This window comes from Crinia signifera, chromosome 7, assembly GCF_055691185.1.
Source record: "Crinia signifera chromosome 7, ASM5569118v1, whole genome shotgun sequence".
NCBI lineage: Eukaryota > Metazoa > Chordata > Amphibia > Anura > Myobatrachidae > Crinia > Crinia signifera.
Window position 1 is genome coordinate 149,264,567 of NC_139223.1, and position 16,553 is coordinate 149,281,119.

The window sequence follows — 16,553 nt, forward strand, 5'->3', positions numbered from 1 at the left end:
ACATTCAGCCTCAATACTCTGTTCAGGGTAAGATGCCAAGTCCCGAGCAACTCTGCTGACATCGGGCATCTTATTTTGCTAAAAATGCATCTTATGGTGCATTCTCATTGCCGCCCCTGCAAAATCCTGGGTTTTTGTTCCCGGGTTTTTTGGCGAAGCACAGAGCATCTCAGCTCTACAGACCCCATTCATACTGCACCTTAGACCCGTGAAATTCCATTGTCTGCCCCATTCACACTGCTTCCCCTGGTATGCCTGCCATCAAGTGTGTGGCATCTAAGAGCAGCTTTGATTGGATGTTTAAAAAGTATCTTTGATTGGCTGTTTAAAAAGCAGCTTTGAGCAATGCAATGAACTTGCTTTTTTGCATTTTGTGAGAAAAACCCGGGTCTAGCCTGTTCACACTGCCACATACCCATGTATTACCCAGGGAAAACCCTGCAAAAAACCTGTGTGTAATTCCCGGGGCATAACACCCGGAATTTCGCAAAGACCCTTTCACACTGAGACAGGACACGGGAAATTACTGCTTGCCCTGGCAAAATCCCAAAACGGGGTATCAGTTGCAAGGCAATGTGACAAGGAAGTACAAGGAGAAGCTGGGTAGACTATGCGTACCCAGAATGACATCGCGGACGCATTAGCAAGTGCATACACACTAACCGTTGCCGGCAGCAACGGAGCAATGCTGAATTCAGGGAATTTGAAGATTTTGTTGTTCAGAATCTGCAATATTATTATTATTATCCTTTATTTATATGACGCCACAAGGGTCCCGCAGCACCTAACAATACATAAATGAGCAAATAAAATAAATAACTAATTACAGTACAAGACAATTTAGGACAAGTACATGGTAAAGGAAACAGTTTCATCAGGTGAAAGGACACTGAAGCAATCATCAGAGAGGCAGAGATATATATTCTAAGAAAAGCAGATGAGGAGAGAGGGCCCTGCTCGTGAGAGCTTACATTCTAGAGGGGAGGGTTAGACAGACAGCAGTGACGTAGAAGGGGTAGAAGGGAGCATAAACAGAAGGTTAGGATGAGAGATGGTTGGGCTTTATGCGGGAGGGTGGGAACATGATCTGCTCAGTCTTACACATTGTATGTCTAAGAAATCCAGGAATAGATAGCAGAGAGACAGTTATACCCCTGTCTCATCACAACTAATTACCGGATACAAGCCGGTTTGACCCGGCAATTTGAAAGGGGTTACCGTGCCCCGTAAACGGGTAGCAACATGGCAACAATAACCGGTATGAAAGAAGAGTTCTTACCGGTTCGTTGCTGTGTTGCTTGGCGGTGTGAACGGGTTAAACGGGTCAAGCAACCTGTTTCCCGTTCACACTATAGAGGAGGCAGCGCTTGGAGTAGCGCCAGCTCTAAGCGCTGCCTCCTTCCCCCGATGGCTTGCTGACTCCCCGCTGCGCCCCTGGATGATGTCAGAAAATGCCGGTTCGCTGTGGGGATGTGAACATTCCAAAATGTGTACCCAGCTAGACTGTGCTGAATACTTTGATATATGACACTGAAAAAAATCTGCGGATGCTACATTGTAGCACGTCATATACAAATTCAGAGACTCAGTCAGCCACAGATACACAGGATAAGTGTCATACAGATGGAGCGCCTCTCAGCCAGTGCTGGGAATCGACAGAATAACCCCCTTAATATCTACAATATGATTTTGTGCTATTTTTTTAGCACCCCTTCTCCTTCACAGCCAATTGTGGGATCATTTTCATAAATGTCACCATGATGTGTTCAAAAATAGGAGTATTATTATTATTATTATTGTGTTTCTCATCGGGTCTATAACTTTATGTTTATGTATAGATTCAGGAATTTCAGACTCAAAGCGTCATTGAAAAGAAAGTGAAGAAGAGGAAAATCAAGCGCAAAGAATATCAGGAGAATCCATCGAAGGTGACCTTCTTGTGCAAGAAATGTCAGAAGCTGGTTTGTTCTGGAAGCGACATTTCTGTCATAGAAAACATGCATCATGTCATTGTAAACAGCAATTTTAAGTACGTTATTAATTGGAAGTATTTATTTTAATTGTAAATACATATTGTATTATTTTCCTAACAGAGACAATACTGTACAGCAGTGGTTCCCAAGCTGTGGGGTTTATTTACTAAGATGGGCGTTCTACTGAAGATGGGATGTTGCTATGGACAACCAATCAGAAACTACCTCATATTTATTTAGCACCTTCTAGAACAGGCCTGGCCAATCTGTGGCTCTCCAGCTGTTGTAAAAATACAAGTCCCAGCATGCCTTGCCACAGTTTTGCTAATAAAGAATGTGAAAACTGTGTGCAAGGCATGCTGGGATTTGTAGTTTCACAACAGCTGGAGAGCCACAGGCTGGCCAGGCATGTTCTAGAAGATAATAGATGGAATATAGCTGGTTGCCCGTAGCAACATCCCATCTTCAATAGAACTCCCATCATAGTAAATAAACCCATGTGTGCCTAGGCACAGGACCAAAACAAATTATTTCTGTTAAAAGTGATATGCGAAACACGTGTTGGTAGTTGCAAATAATAAAATATGTGGACAGTTAGAGCCATTACTATGTCCACCATCAGATGTAACATGTGCAGAGAGATTTAGATTTGGGTGAGTTATTTTGTTTATGTGCAGGAAAAATACTGACTGCTTTATTTTTACACTGCAATATAGATCTCACTTTGAAGTAAAACCCCACCCAGATCTAACTCTCTCTGCACATGTTACATCTGCCCCACCTGCAGTGCACATGGTTTTGTCCATTTGAGAAGGAATTTGCCGTTGCGAGTAAACCAGAATAAGGACCTATATTCCCTACCACATGTTCACGCACTCACATTCATTCTAGGGTTTTGTTATGAGCCAATTAACCTTACAGTATACAGTATTTTTGGATTGTGGGAGGAAACCGGAGTACCCATAGAAAACCCACGAAAGCACCACTCCAAACATATAATATGCTATTTTTCTGTCTTTCAGGAATCAATACAAACTGGGAGAAAATAAAACACTTCAAGAAAAATTAGCAGATTACCAAACAAATGGTGAAATAATTTGCAAGGACTGTGGACGGGTAAGTACAGAACAAATGGCAAATAACAAATGGACTAAAACGTAATCAGCCAGGTCAGGGTGTCACAGCACGCCAACTCCCAAAGCTCACTTAGCAGGTCTGGCTGCTTCTGTGGGCCCGCAGCAGGTAAGCCAATGGTGCCCACTGTCACGACCCTAGTCGGCGATTCCCCAGATACGACAATCTGTGAATACCGGCCACGTGACACTTTCACTGAGTATCCCAAGCGTGTGCGTATTTCACCACGATTCCGCTTGCCACCAATCAAAGTAAGCTTTTTGGACTTAGTCCGCGACAGCTTTGATTCTGCCGACACACCAAATTATGAGTTACACGGTAGCGCTCTGGCAATTCGTCAGAGGCTTGGGCTGGAAAACAGCAGATACCAGAACTAATTATGACTTTTTAATTAAGTGAAAACACTACAAGGCTTACAGTATATTACAGAAAACATAAGTTACAAGATATATGATTAATAGGTAAGTCAAACGTAAAAACAATTTCAAAATAAAACAAAATGGGAATAAAGAAACAAACCACTTCAAGGACACACAGCATGAAGCGGGATTTGGAGGGGAAATCTCTCCGGATATTGGATCATTTCAGAGACAGGTATCGGACCCGTATCATCCCAAGGAAAATGAACAAAATGTCTTGTGAGACACACACTTTTAAGATTTTCAAAACACACACAATCACAGCCCCCACCTCAGGAATCTTCCTTGTCCAGGGGTTTCCTGAGGATATCCCCAGGGGCTGGCTAATTGACTTCTCTTTTGAGGCTTAGCAATTTAGCCATTCAATCACCCCCTGGAGCCTCCTAATTCTTATCTCAAATAAGGTGTCAGTCTAGAGTTCTAAGGGAATTGCTTTTCTGACATCTCTTCTGGTCTGGGAAGACATTTGCCAGAGACCCCGGACTTCAGTACCAGTTTTATAGATGCAGGGGGGAAGCAGATAACCTGTGGAGTTTTCATAAAATTACAGGATGAGTAGATTGCACACCATATCAGAAACAGTATTGTAAACAGAGCATGGACTTCAAAGGAAAGAGATCCCATCTGCCTTCCTGCTTCACCCCCCAGTCCTCCCAACCATCCAGGGCAAAGGCAGGTCACTTTCTCCATTACATTTACCCTTAGGGCAGAATGGCGTGGTACAATTACGCTCCTTCTGGCGTAAAAATGGCGATCGCTCATGACAAGATGGCCTCCAATCATGACACCTCCCCCTTTAAAGATCAGCATGGGAGCAGTGGCCAAACCAGCCACAGTATCCCATGCTGAGCCCTGACACTTGTCAGTGCCCTGCCCATCAGTCTGCTGCAGTTTCCAGGTTAGGACCAGCGCTACGGGCGAAGTCCCCGAACTACAGAATTCTTGTATCACCCCTAGGCTCTGCATCTCACCCACCTCCCACCTTATTATCTGTAACAACTCCAGGGGTGTTCGGTGACCTGAGTCTACCCGGTGGGTGCCTAGGTGCCTTTCCCCTGGTCTCCCTGCGAAGCAGGTTTGGTACGGGTGCAGAGGGTCTGACCCCTGACGCTGCTGCATTCCTACTAACACATTCCGATAATTGGCATCTGTCCGGATGACACCTGACACCTCAGCCATGGCTAGGGCGGGCCAGGGGCCTGATTCCAGCTCCTCTTCCAGGAGACAGCAAGCTGTGAGCAAACAGGTGTCCCTGCCCAAGCCATCTGTGGGCACACTGATACAGTGGAAGCTGTGTCCCCTTGTGCCATCCTTGCTGGCAAGGACACAGCCCACCCCAGCTGTGCGTTGGACTCCTGGGCATAGATTCTCACCTGCCGCCGGCAGTTCCGTTTGCCATCCCGGGGTCAGAACCAACCTCTTCTGCCACACCCCACACGGGCATTCCCCTGAGGTATAGGCATTCCAGAGCCTCGGCTTGGCTGGGGCAGCCTTAAGAGGACTGTGGGACAATGCTATCAGGTGTTGTAAAGTACCTTGACATGACATGAGGTTAACAACAATAAATATGATACAAATCATATTGGCTATGGCCTTTCCTGTGTTTACCTCAGCACTATATACCATGGGACAGGTAATCCTGTCACCTTCCAAGAATCTCTTGTCCTGCTCTCTTGCCTGAGCTGATTGACTCCCCCTCCCTTTCACTGGGGGGAAGGTACACTCCTTCAAAGCCTTTGTGTGTGTGAATTGTGAAGGGGGGCAGGTTTCTGCAGGGGGAAAAACCAACAGGTCATTGTCCCCTGTGTTGGAAACATCCAATTCCAGCCTTTCAGAGGTTAATGGAGCTGAGTTTATCTGTGCTCCGTGGGCCCTCAGACCCTTCTGGTTACACACAGCACTTGCCACTGGCTCTATTACTGAAGTAACCCTCTCACTATACCCATGTGTATCTTTCACACTTCCCAGGTACGGGGCAGCCGCAGTGGGAGGCGGCTCACCTGGCATTTGCAGGCTTGCTGCCTCCATGGCTGTGGTTTGGTCACAGAATCTCTCCGTGATTGGAGGGGACCCCTTCTGGGTTCCTGTGTTCGTCAATATCTCCCTGGGGAACCATACCCGGGAGAATATGGGGACAAGGACATCGACCACTTTGTCGGCCCTAATGGATAAAAGGGCTACAGCTTCTGGGTAATGGGTGGCGTAATCTACGCCTATTGAAATGTACTCTGTTCTGGAGCTACTGGGCATTGCAAGGGGCCCTACCATATCTACAGCCACCCGCTCAAAGTGTTCTGATACCACGGGGAAAGAAATGAGGGGGGCCTTGCCCACATCCCCAGGCTTCCCCACTATCTGACAGGTATGGCAGGTCCGACAGTACCAGTCCACCTCTTTCATCATACCTGGCCAGTGGAACTTAGGCAGGCGAGCCCCGGTCTTTTTAACCGTAAGGTGTCCAGAGAGGGGAATTTCATGAGCTACCTTAAGCAGACCCTCCCTATACCTTTGGGGTATGACCAGGTGACGTTCCGTAACTTGCCCTGGTGGAGTGTTGTGGACTCCATACTCTCTATGCAAACAACCATTCTCCCAGTACAGCCTGGGAGTACCCTGGGAGCCATCTGACTCCTCAGCTGCTGCTGCAGCCCTGAGACTCGTTATCAATTCAGTTTTGAAAGATCCACTTTCTATTGAGCCCTCAGGGTGTGCAGGGACCTCCTGCTGTGTGACTGTGTCCTGACAAGAAGAAGGGGGGTCTGTGGGGGAAGCTGCAGCAAGGGACACTCTCTCCCTATTTTGGGAGCGAGTAGTGACTACAGCTGCCCACACAGACCCTCCCCTATCTGACCGGTCTGCAGTGCACACAGGACCCACCGGGTCACTTATTATACTTGGTACCACATTTCCCACAGTAGTGCAAGACATCACATTGTCAACATTAACATCAATCTCATAACCTGGGAAGGCATCCTGCACTACCTGCAAATTAGCCTGTGCATCTTCCACAACACATGGGACCCATCCTGCTGGCTTACAATTGGCCAGTGGTAAAACCTCTATAGCCTCAGGTCCCTGGGGAAGAATAGGGTTAGCTTCTAGCACCGCAACCTGAATGACATCACCAGCAGCACTCCTACCATTGGTGAGTGAGGGTGTCTCATTCCCAAGTAGATTAGGGCATTCGTTTAACCCCACAAACTGGCAAGGATTACCCACTATACCTGTCTCTAACTCACCCTCCCTTACCTCTACAGAAGGTACGGCACTATCACAGATCATCCCAGGAGTTTCACAAGAAATCACAACATTGCAATGTTCAGCATGGTTACATACTACCTGAGATGCATCATATGGTTCAGAAGGGTCAGCGACAGTGGGTAAAACATTGACACATATGTGTGGAGTGAATAAAAGTCCCACATCAGTAGTCCCACACACATTTGTGTGCATGCAGTCAGAAAGTCCCATTCCTCTTTCCGACATTGTCCCTTCCCTGCATACTTTCACTATGCAGCCAGCCTCTTCCGGCAACAAATCTGGAGCAACGGGTGGGAACATGCTGCTCACATCTTCCAGCAGTTTAAACTGGGCCTTGTGATGTGAGGTCTCCGGAGCAGGTTCCATGACGACTGTAGTAGGCAGAGTTACCTTGTCCTGGTAGGGCATTCCTGGTGAGAGCAAGCTGCTGACATCCTCAGCTTCTGCTTCTCCCAGCAGTTTAAACTGGGACTTTGCTTCCAGAGCTGGTAACAGCAGCTGTTCTAGGCGATGCCACTCCGCATCTACCCGGCGGCACTGATCTCTCCAAAATGGGGTATCCAGCTTTCTCCAAGCAGCGACCTCCTGCTGCGCGAATTGGTAACATTCTCCCAGCTCTCTCAGCAGCACCTCAGGAGACGCAGATGGACCCCAGACACGAAATGCTGCACGATACTGGCTGAAGGCATTGCACTCATCGTCCCTTGCCTGGGTGAGCTGCATGATCATCTCCCCACGAGTATGGTGGTGGCAGGAGATACCTTGCAGCTGGCATTCTTCCGTTAGTTCCTCTGTGCTCATTAGGGTAAACACATCATCATCCTCCTCTGGGTCAATATACCCACTGGACTCCTCCGGTACCATAGGGGATTGGTACTCCGCAGCCTCTGTGACTGCCATGCACCCTCCAGTCTCCCTGGTACTAGCAGAAATGCCAGTCCCCTGAGTAAAGTCCAGGTCCAGCTGGTTATCCACAACCAAGCCGGCATTTACTTTGCTCTCCCTGGGCGTTTCAAAGACAGGGAAATCGTTGTGACGCAGTCTATTGAAATTTGCATCCACTGTTGCAGGCTGCCAGCTGAGCTTAGCTATTTCCAGCTGAAGCTTGCGATCTGCTGCTTCCTTTGCAGCAGTGGACTCCCTTTTATTAAACTGCATTATCAGTTTCAGCACCACGGCATTATCTGGCTCTTTCACATACTTCAGAGCCTCTTGCATATACAGATCCAAGGCAGAGCAGTAATTGAAGGCATCCAATCCACGGTTTGTGGGGCCTGCAATCTTCATTGTCCGCTTCTCCTCTTCCTCTGTTCTGGAACCAGAATGATTCCCAACCTCAGACCTGGAATCCGCTTGATTCCCCCCAGCTACCTGCTGGTCCGCATCTCTGAGGACTTGGATCATCTGTTCCCTGGTCTGCCCCTTGGCAGGCTCCACTCGGTTGATACCAGAGACCACATCACGATCCAACTTCACACTATTAATTTCCGCAGAAAGTAAAAGTTCAGTACGAAGTCCACCTCTTGCTACCTCAGTAGCCCTGGCTGGTGAACTCTCACGCACAAGTCCGCCATCGTGATGCTCTGTATCTTCCTCCATAGAGTCACAGGTCAATCTCCACTTAATCTGTGCCTCCTTATAAGTAGCTGCCATTCTGCTGCAGTTACTTCTCCAAAATAATAAAACAGGGATGGGGAACAGAAAATGCTTTTACAGTGACTTACACTACTACATAAGCCTTGAGTTTTGGTATCTGGTGAAATGTATTCACTTAAGTTATCCAAATAAAAAACAAAAATTGCTTTTTGAAATATCCCCACCGCTGGCCACCAGTTTGTCACGACCCTAGTCGGCGATTCCCCAGATACGACAATCTGTGAATACCGGCCACGTGACACTTTCACTGAGTATCCCAAGCGTGTGCGTATTTCACCACGATTCCGCTTGCCACCAATCAAAGTAAGCTTTTTGGACTTAGTCCGCGACAGCTTTGATTCTGCCGACACACCAAATTATGAGTTACACGGTAGCGCTCTGGCAATTCGTCAGAGGCTTGGGCTGGAAAACAGCAGATACCAGAACTAATTATGACTTTTTAATTAAGTGAAAACACTACAAGGCTTACAGTATATTACAGAAAACATAAGTTACAAGATATATGATTAATAGGTAAGTCAAACGTAAAAACAATTTCAAAATAAAACAAAATGGGAATAAAGAAACAAACCACTTCAAGGACACACAGCATGAAGCGGGATTTGGAGGGGAAATCTCTCCGGATATTGGATCATTTCAGAGACAGGTATCGGACCCGTATCATCCCAAGGAAAATGAACAAAATGTCTTGTGAGACACACACTTTTAAGATTTTCAAAACACACACAATCACAGCCCCCACCTCAGGAATCTTCCTTGTCCAGGGGTTTCCTGAGGATATCCCCAGGGGCTGGCTAATTGACTTCTCTTTTGAGGCTTAGCAATTTAGCCATTCAATCACCCCCTGGAGCCTCCTAATTCTTATCTCAAATAAGGTGTCAGTCTAGAGTTCTAAGGGAATTGCTTTTCTGACATCTCTTCTGGTCTGGGAAGACATTTGCCAGAGACCCCGGACTTCAGTACCAGTTTTATAGATGCAGGGGGGAAGCAGATAACCTGTGGAGTTTTCATAAAATTACAGGATGAGTAGATTGCACACCATATCAGAAACAGTATTGTAAACAGAGCATGGACTTCAAAGGAAAGAGATCCCATCTGCCTTCCTGCTTCACCCCCCAGTCCTCCCAACCATCCAGGGCAAAGGCAGGTCACTTTCTCCATTACATTTACCCTTAGGGCAGAATGGCGTGGTACAATTACGCTCCTTCTGGCGTAAAAATGGCGATCGCTCATGACAAGATGGCCTCCAATCATGACACCCACTACTGTGATCTGGCAGTGGCTGGCATTTCCCTGCTGGTGTCTTTGCAGTATCTGGCAACAGAATGGAATTCTGGGAGATGCAGTTGCAGATGTTTAAATTGTAACAGTCAAGGGCGAATTGGGATGGAAAACCAGGCTGGGAAGTTTCTGGAATCAGCCCTAATGGAGGCGGGGTCTGTTAGTGGGTGGGGTTTGTCAAGAGGGGCATGATCCCTCCTCATGTGGCCTGAGTTGTACACAGTCACAGCCGTCCTTTTGCTGGTATACATGCATGCGTCCGAATGTGCAAGGACTGAGACACCCCCTGTCACACACATTGTTATCCGCCAGGATAAAATAAACAATGGCCTTTTTATGAATAATTATAACACACTGGCACCCGAAAGGAAAATACAAACAAACACATCTAATCTATCACACTAATATACTCCCTCGCCCACGGCCTGCATTCTATCACACACTCCATCCCCCTGCGGTCTGTGCTCTACCAGACTGATGATCTCCTTCACCCTGCGACCTGTGTTGACCACACTCCCTCCCACTAGGCCCTGCTCGGTATCACACTGAAGTTCTCCCTCACCATACGGCCTGCACTCCATCACAATGATGCACTCCCTTACCCTGCACCTTTCACTCCATCACAATGATGCACTCCCTTACCCTGCACCTTTCACTCCATCACACTGATGCGCTCTCTTACCCTGCACCTTGCACTCCATCACACTGATGCACTCTCTTACCCTGCACCTTGCACTCCATCACACTGATGCACTCTCTTACCCTGCACCTTTCACTCCATCACACTGATGCGCTCTCTTACCCTGCACCTTGCACTCCATCACACTGATGCGCTCTCTTACCCTGCACCTTGCACTCCATCACACTGATGCACTCTCTTACCCTGCACCTTGCACTCCATCACACTGATGCGCTCTCTTACCCTGCACCTTGCACTCCATCACACTGATGCGCTCTCTTACCCTGCACCTTGCACTCCATCACACTGATGCACTCTCTTACCCTGCACCTTTCACTCCATCACACTGATGCGCTCTCTTACCCTGCACCTTGCACTCCATCACACTGATGCGCTCTCTTACCCTGCACCTTTCACTCCATCACACTGATGCGCTCTCTTACCCTGCACCTTGCACTCCATCACACTGATGCACTCTCTTACCCTGCAGCTTGCACTCCATCACACTGATGCGCTCTCTTACCCTGTGGCCTGCACTCTCTCACACTGATCATACTGCTGAGCATCCTACATGCACTCATCGAGTTATACGGTTATTGGGTCCACACATCACCTATTGAACACAGGTGATGGTAATCCTACATGAAGTGCTCCCTCTCTCTGTGGCCTGCGCTTTATCACGCACTCTCTAACTTTAACCTTCCCCATAGCCTTACCCCCTCTCCCAGCAGCCTAAGCCTGACCGCATCCTAATTCAACACCCTTGGCTGATTTACATGTGCCACACAATAGTCATCATTTATTAAATGCACCCACAAATCCCAATATGGCAGCAGTTCCAGAGCCAGCACCCACCACAGGCAGGATCGTAGCGCACATGTGCAAGTCCCAAATAGCGATAGAAAAATATCTAATTGCAGTCCCCTCTCAATTTGAGGGACAGGAAGCCGTCGTTTTTGGGTGGGATCCGTCAATTTTCTGGGAGTGTCAGAAAAAACGCAGGCGTTTCAATGGGAGGGTGTGTGACCTCCGCTCCGGCCTCAATCAGCCTTATTCTATCGCACAGTTGTGGAAGGATCAGAACCTCTCACATTTACACATGCTAGAAAAATCATTAGATGATGAGTGAGATGGATTTTCAGATAATAGTAAATAGTGATCCATTTACAATTCTCTCGCGGATGTACGCGGCAGGTTTCTTATCTGTCTGGGTGGTGGCTATCTACTCATAGTCATTCCATGTTCACCTCAGGTTCATAAAAGGTTTTTGCATTGGTGACCATTTATTTTGTGGATGGATCTATATCCATTCAATACCTATCATCGACATGCCACATTGATGCTACTGGTCGAGTTACGAGATAAATGGCATTCTCATAAATTATAATCCTTCCGCTTCCTCCACAGTTTGTAGTCAGTAGGTTCACTTTAGCTTGTTCATTAAAATATTTACATTCTAACATTTTTGTTTTTCAGACATGGGGAACAATGATGATACACAAAGGCCAAGACCTACCCTGTGTGAAGATATGTAACTTCGTAGTCAAATATCTGGATGGAAAGTTGACAAAAGACACCTTGGATGTTTGGAATGAACTGCCGATTAGGTTTCCGCCATTTAAAAACTGTGATGATGACGACGACGATGATGATGATGACTAGGTACAAGATGTACAAGAACTTTTTTTTTTTGCAGCTTTTTTTTGAAACATCACAACATTTATTCCATTGTAGATGGGTAACTGACCAGGGACATTTCACTGCTTTCCAAAGAGATCAATCCATGATTGGATAAGAGCATCAACTGATCTACTGAAATCCGTCCTCTTCACTTATGCACTTCGAAGAAACGCGATCACTGTTGTAATGTGGTCAGGACTTTCCTACTTCAGCCTTCACAATGGGACTTGTAGTATGGATACTGGAAGTCTTCTTGTAAACTCTTAAAATATGACATTTTCTTGTGGTGCAGTTCTGTGGAGTATATTTTCCACCTAATGGGCAAGTGTTTGTAGGCCCATGCTGCTGATATGTCACCATGTTTTCATAAACCAAGCAGAAGCGGAACTACCATTGGTTCAGCAGGTGCATTGCACCTGGGCCCATAACTAAGGGGCCCACTGCTGCCCCTGTCACCCACTGTTTTTTTCCTGTCACCCCCCTGCCTCTACCTGTCACCCACTGCTGTGTAGCACATTGTGAATTTGGGTCGGGGTGGAAAAATGGACTCAAATAAAAAATTTTCACATGGGCTCTGCACCCACAAGTTCCACCACTTTAACCAGGTATTATATGAATATAAATATTGATGTATCTCAGTAGTGGATAGGCAGATGATAAAAATCTAATTTTAAGTGAGCGCGCAATACCAAACACAGGCATGTCATAAAAGACATTAACCATGAACATCACAGAAATGCAATCCCAAGAATGGCACAGTAATAAAATGACCATAAATGCGGTCTCAAGGAGAGAGCTTACATACCTGCACACCTGGCGCCACTAATCAGGCCAATAAAATCCAAGCAGGTCTATAGTCCAGAACAGAGGGAGCTTATTCCAGGGAGCAGCCCCCACTGGTGAACACCAGTACTAGGTACACAGGTCAAACAGAATAGAGAGTCCTAACACTGACATCTTTTGGAATGTCTGAGTGATTGGATAATCAAAACTGGGCATTTTTTTACCATTCTTTGACCATTTTGGTCATGTTTACACCAAAAAAACAGGCTGACCATCCGATAATTGAAAGATCAGCCTAATAATTGTATAGTGGGTACCTATCTTAAATAGATAGTGGCTGTTTACAGTTATTGCACAAATTATACCTATTAAATAGGCCTTCCTGCGGATCAATAGCCTGGGTGAGCATTAAGTAGGCCTTCCTGTGGATCAATAGCCTGGGTTGGAGATCCCTTTTCCACGGGGAATAGGGCCAATGTGTCCTAACCTGTCCTTGACCCAGTAATGCTGGCGATGCTCAAGGGAAAAGGGGGGGTCCCCTCGGTTTAGGGACTACTGACCCTGTGCCCAGATCTTCTACTGGTGACTAAGGGGGGATGTACCCCTTCGTAATATGCCCTGCACTGTCCGGCTCCCCTTGGCCCCTCTTGCTGGAGACACACTATAGCAGTACACAATTGTGGCCACCAGGGCCAGACTCACGGTTCTGTGGGAGGGTTGTCGGGTAGAGAAGGCTTCCTCGCAAGGTATGTCCCAGCCAGGTCCTTCTGGCCACCTCTGCGCTCATGCCACGTGCCACCGCTCCTCCCGTCAGCCTGCCACTCTGTCCAGGGGCGGTTGGTATCCTGGCTGCCTGCTGCCTTTTCTGAGCGGGACGCCGGGGACACTTGTTGTGGGGTAGTACGGTGCTGTGGGGAGATGCAGTTGGCGGTGCTGGATCCCGGGACCAGAGCTGTCACTTTCCACTCCGTCTCCGGTGCTTCTCTCCTGCAGTTAATCGCCTCTGCTCTGTGTTCCCGGCTTTCTTCCCCCTGGGCTTCCTGTCCATCACCCGGTTGAGTCCCGCCTCCTGTCTCTTGGGGCCCGCAGTAATGGGAAGGGTAATTAACCCCCTCTCTGCAGTGGGGTTAATTTTACACGTCCTGCAAAGGGGGACCCGCTGCAGGGTGCCACATTCATCCCCACTTTTCATGGCCATGTCCTCACGCAACAGCATGAAACTTAAGTGCTTCAGGTTCTCTGTGCTGCTTCTCCTACCAAAACGGCGTCTGTAGAAGGATGGAGGTGGACTCCTGCGCTGGATGGGTCTCTGTAGAGGGGACGTTTCTTCTACGCTCTCCCCTTTGCTCACTTGGTCCATACTTTCGCCTCCTCCACCAGACTCTAACATTATCTCCCTTTGACAGGTAAAAACATCTGCAGAACTGACATCTGTTGGGAGCAAAACAACTTCCTTTAACCGGCACACCGTCGGGGCCAGTCACGTTTGCTGCCTCAGCACCTTTCTCTCCTTCCACCACATCATGTGTCATTCCTGCTGATAAAGCCGTAACCACATTGGACATTAAACCACTTGACAGTTCTTTGTACCAGCACTTTTCTTCCCGGCCTGGCTCCTCTGGACGCAGATGGTGTGTTGCAGGGTCCCCTTCTCAGTCTGATTTTGGGTGGACAGTTCTTGCTTCAGTGCTGAGATCAGTTCTTCTGGGCAATTTCTTAGGATGTTCATGCCTAGGATGATAGGGGACACCTTTCCTTCTCCCCCGGTAGTCACCAGATACCCCTGTCTGGGTAGGTGCGTTTGTCCGCTCTTCATGTCGGCCTCCCAGTACCCAGCGCAGGTGATCTCCAGGCCATCAGTTGTAGCCACGAGGGAGGAGGCGATAGCAGTGGTTCTTTTCCCCAGTGTCTCTGGAGGGTAGTAAGCTGTATAGATGATATTTGCTACCCAGTATTAAGCATTGCGGCGGTCGTCACCTCAGTTGATATCCACATTCATCATTGGGCATTGCCTTACATATTGGGGCCACCACGCCTCTGGGTCAGGGTCTATTCCCGACGTTCCCCCCGAGGGTCGGCCCTTGGCCTCGGGGTGTTGGAGATCAATAGCCTGGGTGAGCATTAGCTAGGCCTTCCTGTGGATCACTAGCCTGGGTGAGCATTTAGTAGGCCTTCCTGCGGATCAATAGCCTGGGTTGGAGATCCCTTTTCCCGCCTCCTGTCTCTTGGCGCCCACAGTAATGGGAAGGGTAATTAACCCCCTCTCTGCAGTGGGGTTAATTTTACATGTCCTGCAAAGGGGGACCTGCTGCAGGGTGCCACAGAAACACAGAGGCAATCACAAGGTAGCAGACTAGCTTTTCGAGCGGGCTTAGCTAGTGAATTATACTTCTCTAAAATCCTGCTGCCTTAAGTTTACATGTGAGTGATCAGTTACTTCCTGTTCGGTAACAGGACATGTTTAATAGCCAATGTGGCGGCCACTGATATCAATTCAGGAAGGGAGGGACAGCACGCGGTGGAGGGGAGGATTCCATTGAGTTCGAATTGGGATCGGGTGCTGCAAATCACTGTGCGATTTGCACTAACTTGCTATCAATTATCACTTTATGGTCAAAATGTATAGCTCGAATCACACCGGCTTTAGTGTATTTTATTTTATCTAATTGTTCATCATCGTGTCAATCTAAAATAAATTTAAAAATCTGGCACACAACACAAATGATTGGAAAACTCTTTACAAGAACACTAGGGTCCATTTACGAAAGCATCAAAAAATGAAAATAGGTGATGCTCTTAGCAACCAATCAGATTCTGTCTTTTATTTTGTAGGACGCAATAGTAAAATGATACAATCTGATTGGTGGCTATGGCCAATATGATCTTTTTTTATTTTTAGAAGTTTAAGTAAATGTACCCCTAAAATTCCACTCATCTGTGTAATCGCTTGTATTTGTTTAGGTCATTTTACTGTAAATTTGTTATAATGTACAGTAAATGTTGTGCGTCACCTTTTAAATTGTCGCTGTATGAGGTTTTTGTAACTATGTATTAAAATAAAATTTTGCCCAGTGATTACAATGAAAGTTTGAGATTGTTGAAGTGTAATGTTTTGTATAAAGTAAGCAGATATACTGGGTGAAATGTACTAGGATGAGAGAATCAGAAAGTGAGAGATTTGGTAAGAAATCTCCAGTTTTTTTAAAGCGGCAATCATTTACACTGCAAAATCAAACTGGTTGTGCATATTCATGCATGCACAGACCACTAACATCGGAAACTGCTGAATTCGGCCACTTCAGAATGAGACTGAATCAGGCCCATAGTTGAGCAATATGTTTTCCGTGCTGCAGCAGAAAAGGCGCTTATTCTTCCATTGCTCAGATGTCCTATAATTCTCTATTGCAGAAAGTTCAAACTACAGGCATGTGGTGGAGTTTAATGCTGAGGTATGACATTCCACACATAAGGAAGCACAGGAGAGGAATCTTACAGGAGAATGTTACTGTATATAGGGGAAGAGACATTTGGTGCAACCAAGCACGAGACAGAATTTTATTTTTTAAAAAGACAATAAAACAGAACATCTTAATGAAGTGCGCTGGCTGCCCACACTCTGTTATTAGAAGAGGCCTTCACATACTTCAAGTGATTAAAAAAAACATGGATACTCCCTTCATTACTGTG

General features: G+C 46.9%; 1 protein-coding gene across 2 annotated transcripts in view; it reads left to right on the forward strand.

The window, feature by feature from the left end:
• The window catches only part of IFIH1 (interferon induced with helicase C domain 1), a 62,829-nt gene extending 46,877 nt beyond the window's left edge, over positions 1-15,952 (forward strand). For both annotated transcript variants that reach the window (XM_083153943.1, XM_083153942.1), the window contains exons 14-16: positions 1,839-2,029; positions 2,996-3,089; positions 11,880-15,952. In XM_083153943.1, the coding sequence (XP_083010069.1) occupies positions 1,839-2,029; positions 2,996-3,089; positions 11,880-12,065 (471 nt within the window). In that variant the 3' untranslated portion in view covers positions 12,066-15,952. The remainder of the gene's footprint in view (positions 1-1,838; positions 2,030-2,995; positions 3,090-11,879) is intronic.
• Positions 15,953-16,553: the final 601 nt, after the last annotated feature.